The 14,334-nt window shown below is 30.8% G+C and overlaps 1 protein-coding gene across 4 annotated transcripts in view; it reads right to left on the bottom strand.

Moving 5' to 3' along the window:
• LOC139501666 (arf-GAP with coiled-coil, ANK repeat and PH domain-containing protein 2-like) overlaps window positions 1–14,326 on the bottom strand; it is a 64,598-nt gene extending 50,272 nt beyond the window's left edge. For all 4 annotated transcript variants that reach the window (XM_071290811.1, XM_071290812.1, XM_071290810.1 and 1 more), the window contains exons 1-6: window positions 14,158–14,326; window positions 6,899–6,956; window positions 5,499–5,557; window positions 4,617–4,677; window positions 1,977–2,030; window positions 186–244 (exon numbers count right to left, since the gene is read on the bottom strand). In XM_071290811.1, coding sequence (XP_071146912.1) covers window positions 186–244; window positions 1,977–2,030; window positions 4,617–4,677; window positions 5,499–5,557; window positions 6,899–6,956; window positions 14,158–14,216 — 350 coding nt within the window. In that variant the 5' untranslated portion in view covers window positions 14,217–14,326. The remainder of the gene's footprint in view (window positions 1–185; window positions 245–1,976; window positions 2,031–4,616; window positions 4,678–5,498; window positions 5,558–6,898; window positions 6,957–14,157) is intronic.
• Between the last annotated feature and the right edge of the window lie 8 nt (window positions 14,327–14,334).

The following is a 14,334-nucleotide window of genomic DNA, read 5'->3' as shown; positions in this document are numbered from 1 at the left end:
GTTTCTACATAACTTTCTTTAAAGAAAATTTTACTCCTTAACTTTTCAAATTGACTTTTAACCTCTCCTCCTTTGAATTTGCATCAACAATACTTTATTTATTTATATATAACTTATCTTCCCGGAGTCCCTCATAAAAACTGGGAACAATAGATCCAAAAACCATTAGTTATCCCCAAACTTACGTTTTAATTAATTTCTGTATATTCTGGCAAACAGATCTATTAGCTTGATCTAACAATATCTACAAAGAAAATAAAAGTAGACTTACAAAAGACGGAAATTGAACAAAACAAGTATTTGTTTACCCATTTCAAAATAATAAACAACAACCATATATACTGTTAACCAACTTATTTTCCCAGATACGCTATTTTTCGTTTTGCCCATTCTATCTTATTCGTAGCAATTTAATTCTGCGATTTTTAAATTCAGTAGAGATAGTAGATCCTAGTTTAACTTTTAAAAACGCTTTACATTCGCCTTATTCTTCTACTAATGAAAGACACAAAAAGAAATTGCTCAAAAAAATTAGTTGATTTACAGTTATGTAAAAAGCAAAATATTGTGTATATGTTTGTCGAGTAAGATTATATTTTATGCTTCCTGGTTGTCTCCCCTTTTGTATAAAATTGGAAAAGCATCTCTGGCTTCTACATGTTAAGGAACTTAACAATTTAAAGAAGTATTTATTTCTGGCCGAGAAGGCATGTAATTAAATTCAATTATAAATGCATAATATCTTATATTTTATCATACTCTGCTGTACTGTTATATGGGTATACTTACTTATTTGATACTTTGAGTGATTGTTTAAATGTATTATATATATTTCACTGATGTAATTGAAGACTTATAATATTTATGTTCTATAAGTTGTATTGCTTATGTATAAGAGATTATTATTAGACATGTCATTTGATTGGGTGATATGTGTCATTGGGTTTTGGTCTCATTGATGTACACCCCTCATCTCCTCTTATTCATATATTACAAATAACAGGTATTCTAATGCAAAAAGTAAAATCACAAAAATACTGAACTCAGAGGAAAATCAATTCGGAAAGTCTATAATCTTTGTAACATTAATTTTGATTGGATAAAGTCACTAATTTTCATGGCATCAATTGATGCTATGGAACATACATGCAAGCACAGACTATGTGTGACAGATTTTAAATACATGTTTTAATGTCGCTAACACGTCGCCAGTAAGCCTAATTTGCAACCATCAAATCATCAATTGATGCCGTCTGGGCTTAAAATACAATTTGATTGTAAAAACAAAATAATCACCTTATGTTTTCCTTGTGCAAAACAAACAATTATATTTTTTCAACAATGGCATATATTTATTTTAAGTCAGCTGATTTCAGTACAAAGCCATTTTTACTTTTTCAGTTTTAAAAACAATTTTGCCAAGGAAAAAAAAACACTGATTAAATAGCAGGAGCTATTCAAGAAAGAGTGAACCTGCTTTTTGTAAACATGATTAACATAAAAAAATTGTGTATATATTGGATGAAATTTCTTTTAAACACTTTTGTAGAGGTAGCTGATCTATAATATTATTGAATCAGCATACTATCTGACTTTGCATAAAAAAAACATACATGGCGTTCAGAAGATAACATGCTGTGGATTCATTATTATTTGGTGCATACCAATTTTCGTTGTTTTTTATCAGTGTAGGTAAATCAGGATATTAAATGGAAACGAATGACAAATGTCCTCCAGTTTTGTATGCAAACTTCAGTAACACAACAAAATTAAAATATCCATGAACATGCAAGTTTTCCTTAATCCACGAAAATTAATACCCACGAAAACAAGTGAATCCACATTATTCATATCTATTTAACTTCTGAAACATGATTGTATCATCACACAACATAACTAATCAGGTTTTTATGTGTGTTACTTTAGCCTACAGCACTAAATGTTTTATAAATTTAATATAGGATAAAGGTACATACTGTGAAGTATTTCAGCATCTCCGTCATTTCATGGGCAAACTTTGACAAACAGTTCTGTAAAATATAAATATGACATTCTGTATCATTAGTTTATTGATTATTAAACAACTTCAATATTTTAACAACACAAAGTTACAATATCAAATTATGAAAATTCCAAATTAATCAATTAAGAAAAGAATATTTTTTTAACCAATTCATCAAAATGTAGAGTTTAAATAGCTTAGCTGAAATAGAAAACAAATCTTAATATAAGAAAAATAAATTAGTTGAACAAATTAAGATATTACACTACAGTAATGAAGAAGTTTTTTTTTCACCCCTTGTGGTAATTTGATATTTAAAGCAGAATGTAAAATGAGACAAGAAATATGTGAATTTGAAACCTCAGGAAGTGGCTAAAGTTTGGCCCTTGAAATCATGAAATTGAAACTCAAGAGAAAAATGAACCCTATAACAGTACTATATATGTTAGATGGAAATTAATTCAAAAAATATGCAATGATTTAATTTTGTTTTGGCTGAGAATTTGAAGTCACTGACAAAAAAATAAGAAATTTGGGTGTTTTTTTCCATGCATGCTTGGTGTCAAAAGAAAAGTGTGACTGTCATGCTTAAATAAAAATTGACTATTCTGTATACAAATGTGCTTGGTTTAGTCACAAGTTCTCAGGTTTATTAATATCAAAGATCACTTTCAACATGCAAAAAAGGAATTCATAATTAATTGATTCAAAATGTTCCCCCTTTTTTCAGTATGTTAACCCATATAAGGTGGAAGAAATCAATAAATGGATGCAAATGAAATAAAATTGTCAATTCCCTACAAAGACATAATTTGGTGAGGCAAATTAAATGTGTATGGTGTAAAAACATGCAGAACGTTATGCATATGTAGATAAGGATATATAACATGTATTTTCATATCACTAATTCTTGTACATTGGAATTTTGATAGCTAGAAAATCAAAATCTATATTATCATATAAATTCAGAATAAAAATTATTTAATTTTATTGTGTAAATTTTATCACTTTTATCTTGTAATTATCAGCACGTATATAACAGACCTTAAGACCATCCTTGTATAGATTATCGGGTTTTCTACACATTGATATTGTAAAATATCAGCCGCCAGCTACAATGTGAACCTTTTTGGCGAGTGAGCGTAGCGAACGAGCTAAAAAGTTTTACATTGTGTCGAGCGGCTGATATTTTACAATATCTATACGAAGAAAACCCGATTATCTTTTTATCGTTCTATTACTGGTCGTTTCTTTCTCCCTAAGACAGTTTTACGCTTGACAAATGCAAGCTTGATAACGTCTCCTCTCGCATTGTGACGTCGCTGAAAACTTCTCCTCTCACATTGTGACATCGCTGATAATGCCTGGTCTCGTTTTGAAGTCTTGATACGAGAATTACGGAGCAACAGAGCAGAGTGATATAGGCAGAGGGAAGGACGATAAAACGAATTCTTTGTTTAATATTGCATGTCCATGTCACGTAGGGTTGGGTAGGTAGGTAGAAATTTTATTTTTGACCAACAACATTAGTTACATGTTTTAGACAAAAAAACAATGTTAGAGCATGTATTATCTGAATTTATGAGTCCAGTGAAATGGGAGATAACTCAATAACTGAGTTATATATTGCAAGTTATTCAGATAATTAAGTAATAACAGGAAGTTAAAATTAGTTACTCTTAATTACAGTGCACCAATTCTTAATTATACTCAAACACATACATTTTTACAATTTTTAAAGCTCATTAGAAATTTTCTCCAAAAATAAACATTAATAAAACAAAAAGTTTATCAAGACAGTTTTGCAATTACTCAATAAAGTAACTTGACATCTAAAATAAGACTTTTTTTTAAGTTGATTGGAAAATAGATTTATTTCTCTTCCTATACAGAAACTCTCAAAGACCAAAAAAACATATTTCAAAATAGGTCTTAATAAATCAACATGCCTTATATAATTGTGAGAAAACTATAATGAGTGATTCAAACAACAATTAAATGCCATCGGAGGAGTTAGTACTTACGGATACTTTTGTGTCATCCTGAAGGTCATATAAAGGTCATATATATAGTACAATTATTAACAATACACAAGCTGGAATATGTTTGATTCCTATTGCTATCTGTATGTTAATTCCTTTTGTTTTAATTGACATATAATATTACATTTTTTGTGTGTTTGTTGGGCAAAAAATCTCAGTCAGTGCATTGAGCAAAAGAATAAACAGACATTTAACAGGAAAAGGATTGGTCAAATCTATTTAAGTTTGTCTGGTTTTTATTGACCATTTTAGAATGTTTGTATACACATGGTGACCATGATGGTTGTTGGTATCTTCTTGTTTTTTTTATAATGCATATCATTTTTCAGATTTCTGTATATGTTCTCCCAAGAAATTTCAAAAAACACCATGGACATTTATAACAAAGAATTGTTTTTTCAAAAAATGAGCACCATGGCTATACATTCTATAATAGAGTCATCCTAGATAGCACCATGGTACCAGTCCACAGTGCTTAAAGGCCCTAGGGAGAACACTGCATAATCACTTTACTTTACTAATTTGTCAAGTTAAATAGACCAATCTAGTATGATTCAGTAATGTATACTTACATTTAGCAAGTCGTCTGTTTTGAAATAGGATGCCAAGTCCCTTACACCAACTATAAAATCACTACAATAAAAAATAACAATGATTATGTTAAAATGACACAAGTTTAACCCCAAAATTTAAATTGTAAAACTTTGTATTGAATACAAAATTTTTTGCAAGATGTAAACTTTTACTGTGTGCTATGTTTGTATGAAAAAGACAACTACATGTACTGTGGTTGATCAAGGGAATTCCAGGAGAGAAACCTAACCAGAGATTTTTTTTTTATTTAAACATATTTATATAAATAATGGAGTGGGAAAAAAGTTATTGCAACTTATATTAATCCCTTTTCACTTTGCGGGTGTGAGTTCTGCCTTGTAGCCGCATTACCCTGCTCTTTTTTTAAATCTACAAGGGTGTCTTTTACATGCATCAGATATGGCTCTCTCTTAAACCAGAGAATGCTTTTCAGTGGCGGATCCAGAACTTTTCCTAAGGGGGGGGCGCTGACTGACCTAAGGGGGGAACACTCCAGTTATGCTTCAATGATTATAATCAACCAAATTTTTCCCACAAAAGGGGGGTCCGGCCCCCCCTCTGGATCCACCTATGCTTTTGCAATCTTGGTTGTTAATATTCTATTTTGATTGTTTCACATTTTGTTATTCTTGGACCTTTTGGAACTTTCTATGCAGTAAGGGTTTTGATCACTTTTAAAGGCTATACAATGATGACCTGCAATTGTTTACGACTTTACGTCCTTTTCTTTGGTGGATATTTGTCTCATTGGCAATTATACCATATCTCCTTATTCATGAACTGGTAACTTTAATGTCAATTCCATCCTATGCACCACACCTCATCCTTGTGTACTGGCCAGTATAAAACAGAAAACATACCTGCTAGCTTTTTTGAAAGTCTTGCCTGTCTCTATCATAATGTTGCATACTTTTACTAACTATAAAATAAAATGCATATCATTTTAAAATAAAAAGTATTGTGTGATGAAATTATAATTAATAGGAATATGTCTCCATAGATCACCACTTTCCCTGCTTGAAATCATATATCACCTTGTTCAGCAAACTGTGAAATCTGGGTCAAAACCATTTGTATGGCATATATTATAAAACAGGTCACTTCAACATGTGTACTTATTAGTAATTATACCGCATCATTTTACTTTCATTTTAAATGTGGTAGTCAAAATAACAGCTATGTATGCAAATTATCTATAAAATTGTCCATAAGAACCAAAGAAGATTGCAGAAGAAAACAAGACAACAAATCAACATTAAATCTGATATTAAATAATTGTATACAACTTCTCTAATACAGTCAAATAAATGCAACAATTTTTATGGATGGATATTTAAAGTAAACAAGAAACAGCTATAAATTATTAAGTACTAAAAATAACTTGAGAATTGAATACTTAAGAAATAGAAAAATATCAATATTTTATAGCTATTTCTTGTTTTTGACTTTAAATATCCATCCATGAACAGTTGCATAAATATAGATTCTACCACTGCATCGAGTGTGATACGATATTTATCCACTCGAGACAGTTAAATTTTCAAATTTAAAACGCGAGGCTCGCCGAGCATTTTAAATATTTAAAATTTAACTGTCAAGAGTGGATAACTATCGTATTACACGAGATTTGGTGGTGGAATCTGTTTCTCTAATGATTTTCAAACAAAAAGCAGTCAAACTTATTGCTTTGCGACTGATCTGCAAAAAGATGTGTTCTTTCTATGTGACGTAATCAGACATGGTCGCCTTTTTTCATGCTGTCACAATAGCGAATTCAGAGGAAAACAAGAATATTCGACGTCATAATCGGATTTTAACCAATGATGAACTGAGATCAAACGAACCACAGGTTGATTAAATTTGTTTATACAATGGGTGCAGGAAAGGATAAACTGATGAAGAATTAGAGAAAATCAATTTATCCATCTCATGAGCTACAAATGTATATAATATAGCTAATGAGATGCATAAATTGATTTTATGTCTGTCATGTCCGTCAGTTATAGGAAGTTCAGTTCCAATTAATAAAAGTCCTGAGAAAAGTGTAGTATTCAAAATCTGCATGATATATGTACATATTTGAATTGATGTTTTTTTTATTATTATTCTCATTATGCTGTATTATATAATCTGTTATTTTGTTTTCATTTTTGCCGTAAATTCCTTTGGGATATACATTTTGTAGTAGTGCATAATTTTCATTTAACTATTAAAAATATTGTTTTCTTAATCTCTGTTCTTTTCATGTATATTATCTTACTCTTTCTAACTTGGCCTCTAAATGTTCTATGTCTTGTTCAGCTGAATCTAGAGATGACCTGAAATAAAAATACTCTATCATTCTTCATGCTTTAAAATGTTATATCAATTAGACAAATAATAATATTATAGAAATACACTATAGTCTCCTTATCCATTATCTTGTTTTCAAAAAATACACTTCTGTATAAAGAAATAATAATATCTGACAGTGTTCTTACCCTTGTATACATGTACATGTATGTAAGTTACTGTATAGTTGAAATTTCAATTGACAGGAAATTTTCATTTCTTCAATTTCTACTGGTAATTGGGTAGTAATTATAACATACTGTTTTAATAGCACAAACAGTATGTAAGCTCACTGCTGAAGTTCTCACTAAAACTTGTAAGATAAGAACAGAAATATCTCCTTTCTTTATACTTTAATAATTATGGATATAATCTTTTGAGGAAGGCCATACTAAACATGAATGAAAAGACAGAGTATACTCCAAGCCACTTTAACTAACAGAATGTTTTTTCTCAAATTTACAGCTGATTCCATTGAGTGTGTAGGCAAAGCTAATATCTTTGGTTAGCTTGTTTGTTAGCTGAACCATGTAGTCATTATTAGGTTAAAGGTAAACTACCCTCCTTAAGAGGAGACTTAGTTCGACAGATAACCAATCTATCTGTCTGTAGGATTTGGCTAAATGGAATGGAGGGAAGTATACCCTTACCTAATAATAAATTCATTGATAAGCTAGCAAGCAAGCAAGCTAACTTAAGAAATAACCTTTGCCTTCACTCAATGGAATAGGCTGTAAAGGATTTTAACCTTTATGAAAGGAGTGCCAAGAAGAATGTGTAATGAGACTTTTCCGTCATAAAAAGAAATTCCCTTTTCTGAAAGTGCAAATGATTTCCAGAATCTATTTTTTTCCCTCTGTTAACTCACAATACAGTTATACAGTAAATGCAACAAATGGAGAAGTTGCAGTCTTCATCCTCATCCAAGTCTCTATAGGCCAATCAATAATTTTCTTCGTAAAATTAAGATTTGGATTTTATTTATATTCAAAGACTGAAGATCCATAATTATGGAAATTATATGGGGTCAAAGTTGAATTCTAGAAAATGATCAAAGTTCACTGCTTCTTCAGTTGTTTTTTTATGATTTATAGTGGTCATCAATACACCTTATCACTATTTGTCCGCTATTACTGGATATCACACAGGTAAAATTTTGACGTCATAAAACAAAATATGTGATGCCACAATGGAAAAGTAATTGTTGTTGACGTCAACAGTTCAAGCGGCCGGGTCAGCCTGGATTAGCGATAAGGTGTATTAATCTTAAGACAAAGTAGAAAGAAAATTCTGAGATAATTTTCACTGATTGGAATTGACCACCAATAGTAACAAACATCTGATTAACATGTGTTATTACAAATATTAATGTTTTACATGTGTACCCGTAGATTAACACAAGGAAGACAAACAAACCAGGATAAACCAAAGTAAGCCCTTGTTTTCAACACTTAATTATTAAATTCTAACACATCTGTATTTCTGAATGGAAAACAATTAGAAATCAAGATCTTAATCTTTAAACAAAAAAGTGCAGTGAGGGAATTATTCAAAATTATCTTTTTTCTTGTTATTTTTTAGAAATTAAAACTGAAGATATATTTCATGTAATGTTTATATTAACAGTTTTTTAAAACACTAAACAGCTCTTATTTTTAATCAAAATATGTTTGACAAGAAGCAAAAACATATATGTATATGGGAGTTAGGAGTTTTCACACCCTATACTGCAGCTACTGTAGAACATGTAGAAACTAAACTTAAGTTGAGTACTATGAACATAATTTAAATGCTTATTATTCCTCTATAGACTTTGACTTTGTTACAAATAATTAAAAGCACAGAAAAAACTGAAGCCATTATTTACTTTACACATATTGTATAACTAACAAATCAATGTTAAAATACACTTGACAACTCAAGAGAGAATTCTTCCTGTAATTACTCCTCCACTGATCTATCAAAAATAGATCTAAGATAAACCAGATTTTTAAACAACGATTTGCACCTGAAATTTCTTTTAGAAGCTGCCAGACTGTATATCAACAATACCTGGAGAATATTTACTACAAGCATGCATGTTATAATAGAAACAGATGGAGAGCTGTGAAGAACATGTTTCTAATAACTTGGCAAACTCACAATATTCTTTCATCCCATCTTCTGTTAATTACTATCTTTCAAAACTAAATTTTCAGGAAATTGTGAATTGTAATGCAAAATGAAACTTAAGGTATACAAAGTTTGTTAACATTTATTGGAGAGTGGTTTGAATGCCATTGAGATACATGTAGCTATCTACCATAGACCAAATAAAAGGGATGTAAATGACTAAAGGCTTCAACAATGAACAAACCCATTTATTGTATTCAATGTATTTCAGGCTATAAATGGGTCCGGCACGACAAATGAGAAACAATTTCAAAGAGAAAACCAACAGCCTAAATTTTGCAAAAAAACAAATAAGGTAGACAGCAACCAACTTCAACTATGGAATGTACTTTTTGTATCTGTGAATAGAGTTTGGAAATTTGATACATATATTTGTTTTAATTTCGTACCAGACAAAACATAAGGCTCTCAAGTACAGATACATATAAGGTTGTTCTTGTACAAATTGCACCATAAACACTTCTTCTTCTTTTAATATTTTACCTGAACTTAAACATTGATACTTTTCCAATATTTATCCAATTCATATTAGAACATTAATGAATATCCCTTTGCAATACAACTTTATATTTTTATCCAGCTACCGGTATAGTCATTAAAAAAATCACCGGTAAATAACCTATACATCATTAGAGAGCTTTGCTTTCATCATTTCAAATTCTAACGTAGATATTTAATCCCTCATAAGGATATTATTAAGTTGATTTATCTGTTTATTTCAAAAATAAGTATTGAAATGTGAAACAAAAGCTTAAGGCCTGTCATAATTGTGGGATATAAAATGTGCATAAAAATATACTCAATGTCTGTCATGTCTGTCCCACTATTTTCAGTTGCTTTCAACAAAATCATGTACATGTACTGTGAATTCATGACCATTCATGGAAAATACCTATTTTCATGGTTTTCACAGGTAAAGATGAACCAATTTAACTGTTCAACATAAAACAAATTTTGTATGGTGCAGACTTTGAAAAGCTTTTCTCCTGTTTTGTAGCGAGTACAAATTAATTTCATATTTCCAATTACATTGTATACATGTACATACATTGTTTTTATCTTGTAATTTACTCCTGGCAAATTTAGGTTTAGATGTTTAAATCCAAAAAGTTGTCTGATTTTTGAAAGAAATCAAAAGTTCAAATGTGAACATGGATAGTGGAGAGAACCCCAAAATTAACTGTTATCCCAGTAGAAATATTCACATTACAGTTTGCTCAACATGGAAGTGAATAACAGGAGACTTTTTTGTAAAGATATAAATAAAGCAAAAATTATTTGTGTACATGTTATTTGCATACAATAGTTGACTGATTGCTAGATAAATGGTTATATATATATAGTACATCCAAAGTACATGAATGTAGTCTGTATCTTTGAAAGGTTTCATGCTTATTCAACCCCTATCCTTTTCAACTAAGTTATATATTTTTCAAAATGAATGGAAAATATTTTTAGCTGTCACTATTGACCATTAACTTATTTATTTGTAATCCTGGCTTTAGTTGTAGCAATATAAATAGTTTATATGTATAGTATCTAACAGGATACGGCCCATACCAAACCATTTCCTCAACTTCCTATTTCACTTATACTACTCACTTTTTACATCTTTTGTTTACTGTTACATGTACAACTTCTTTTTTTAATAACCTATAACCTACCTTTTGTATTTGTTAAAATAACGATAAGCATGAATGGAAGTTATCTTAAAAAACACATAAATATACAATTTTGCGCCTGTCCCAAGTCAGGAGCCTCTGGCCTTTGTTAGTCTATGCATATGATAATTTAAATTTTAGTTTCTTGTGTATAATTCAGAGTTTAGTATGACGTCCATTATCACTGTACGAGTATACTTATTTTTTAAGGGGCAGGCTGAAGGACGCCTCCAGGTGCAGGAGTTTCTCGCTACATTTAAGACCCATTGGTGGCCTTCGGCTGTTGTCTGCTCTATGGTCGTGTTGTTGTCCCTTTGACACGTTCCCCATTTCCTTTCTCAATTTTATTTATACATGTATACATCATCTTTCTTCTAGGACTGATTCAAATATGTTTCTGAACCAATTATTTTTCTGGTATAGTTGACCTATAATGGTTTACTTTTATAAATTGTTATTTGGATGGAGAGTTGTCTCATTGGCATTCACACCAAATCTTCCTATTTCTATCTTTACCTTTCAGAATTTGCATAACATGTATAAGATTATATTTTAGCAGCATTTTTTGTATTTTATATAGAACAGGTTAGATTTATGAAGTTTTGAATATGACATGTATCCTTTACAAAGTGTCAAAGATATTCAATTTATACATGTAATTTACGATTTAGAGATTGAGAGGGGAAGGTACAAAAATCTGACAGTGTCAAAACGTATCTGAAAATTGTGTGGTACGAAATTCATTTTCTTCTTCAGTGCCACAAACTTTCAAATATTCGTCTTCAACTTTTTAAATGAAATTAATAAAACAACGGTCTAAAAATTTTAGTGGTTTAGATATTAAATCACCATGATCACAATTTATTTGGCTTACATGTATGTCTTCTGAAGATATTTTCATACTCCAGAAACTCGGAGAAATATTGGAAAATTTATCCTCATATAGGAAAGTTTCCTTAAATGGTATATAGATGTAGTAATGGGGGCTATGGGGCCCGGGCCCTCCCTTTCATGGGAAAAATCTGGTTGATTATATAGGAAATCACTGAAGCGTGACTGGAGTGGGCTCCCCTTAGGTCAGTCAGCGGGCCCCCACTTACAAAAAGTTCTGGATCCGCCACTGTTTGCTGTCATATTTTAAGAATCTGTTCAATTGTGATCCATGAAACCAAGGCCATTTTCTCTTAAATTGATTCCATAAATTTATACAAAAGTTAATTCTGATAATAAGTAAGCAGAGCAATTCAGGTTTTTCATTCCTCCCTTGATTATAACAATGCATAGATCTATACACATGATACATGTTTCTTGCTACATTGAAGACCCATTGGTGGCCTTAGGCTGTTGTCTGTTCTATGGTTGGGTTGTTGTCGCTTTGACACATTCCCCATTTGGGTTACCTTTCTCAATTTTATGTACATTGTAACTAATGCTAACTGCATTAAGGTACAAAAATGTATTCCAGACAATAGAACAATCCTTTCTATTATATAAGATAGTACATGTATACAACACTGAACCCAAAATTTAATGACACTTGACCTTTTGATGTCTTATAAAAAGATACAATAACAGTAATTTCCTGTAAACATTTAAACTAACTGACCTCAACAATTAATCACATTTCAGAATAATTGAAAGAAAAAAATTGAAAATAAATCAAATTAATGACCCAGTCCTATCAGGGTGTAGTGTTTTTGTGCTACAAAAGAATGTGGCAGGAGAAAATCACAAACTCATTATTTGAAGAAACACACATGAGATTAAATGATGGTGAATGACCATGATGACCCAAGTTGAAAAAAATAATTTTTGTGTTTTAATATCTACAGCTCATGATCATGAGCATGATGAGCTGCACTGTTTCTACTAATTGCAAACTTGTCATTATTTAACTACTGTGTAAAACAAAAATAGACCAACATAGTAAGCAACAACTAAGCTAAGGAGATAAGTACTTCGCCACAGCAGTCCGCACTATGAAAAATTTAACTACTAGAGTGAAGACCAATATTCTGACATTTTTCTTATTGGTCCAAACAAAGTTTTGCAAAAATTTACTAGTCCAAATGAAATTTTACTAGTCTGGCACATCGAACTAGTGGCTAACCCTGCAGACTAGTATTTTCTAGTGATCCCAGGTTTAGCCTTCCTTATTGGATATATAAGGTTATAAATATACATTTGTAGCATGTGAATAAAGAATGTCTACCCCCTCACTGTTGACATTTTGTATAAATTTATATTTATTAATAGAATTAAATATCAACTTTCTTGTCACTAAATTTGATTTCTTGTTGCTAAATAGTCTTCTTAACGCTACAGAGTCTTCTTGACGCTAAATTATTCTTCTTGTTGCTTATTAGTGAGATCGCTATTAATGTGATTAGTGATAGTCTTTCCTTCTGCCTCAATTTTCTCATGATTAAACAACAGCTGTGGTTGTGGCTTCATTGTTTTTTATTTCAGTTTTTTTTTAATAACTATACCTGTGAAGTGTTAAAAGAACAAACTTGTTTATTAAAACAGTTATTAAGGCCATAATAAATAATAGGTTTGTTTGCCCAAACGCTACCTACCCAGAAAAAAGTTGCCTACTCAAATTCTTTTATTGTCCTGATTTGAAGAAGGTTTTTTTAATCAAAAAGGCATGAAGACTAATAAACATCTGATACTTCAATTTCTTTTTTTGAAAAAAAGAAAATACCTACCTACCCTACCCACTGTCTCAACCTTTGGGTAGGGTTTGGGCAAACCAAAATATTTTTAAGTGTGGCCTAAATTTTATTTACATTTTGTAAAAAAAACAACTCATCAACACATCAGTCATAGAGTGTTTAGATGATTAAAATAAAATCATTTATACATTTTTAGAATTATTTATATATATATATTTTAATATGCAATATTATTGAATACCGAATAGACTTTAAATAGGTGCCTCAGTATTTGACTTTTTCTAGGGGTGCATTAATATTTTGACAAGGTGTCGATTTCACTTGTATCTATTCCAAATAATTATGACGTCTTGCAAGGCTATAATAAAAAAAAATCTGTGACCCCTTCCTACAACACTTGTACCCTGATAATTACTATTAATTTGTTTTCTGTGACGCCTTCCTACGACACTTGTACCCTGAAATTCTGAAGTACTGTAGCTAGTTGATACCTCAATAAATTGTCTTTACTAGAGCCTTATATTTTGGCCTGGTGCATTCTTAATAATTGTAAATAAACAAGGATTTGTATAAGAATAAGAATCCTTGCTATAAATGACTTGTGAAGTTAGTCACTGTTTTCACTTTCAACAAGACAACATGCTCAAGCTGATTATTAATTTTAGCCAGATTTTTACCTAAATACAGGAGAATCCTTCAGACATTCCTTGAAATCAACACTTGGTTTGGAAGGCATTTTGGTTACTGATTAAATTTCCGTTATATTGATCAGTTCGGGTGATTAGTCAATCATCTTCATCATTCAAGTTTACTCAACCACGAAATCCTCCTTCTAATTGCTTCCCCTTGGACGA

This window comes from Mytilus edulis, chromosome 13 (assembly GCF_963676685.1).
Source record: "Mytilus edulis chromosome 13, xbMytEdul2.2, whole genome shotgun sequence".
In the NCBI taxonomy this organism is placed as follows: domain Eukaryota; kingdom Metazoa; phylum Mollusca; class Bivalvia; order Mytilida; family Mytilidae; genus Mytilus; species Mytilus edulis.
Note: the sequence above shows the minus strand (reverse complement) of the source record. Positions and strands in the feature narration are given on the sequence as shown.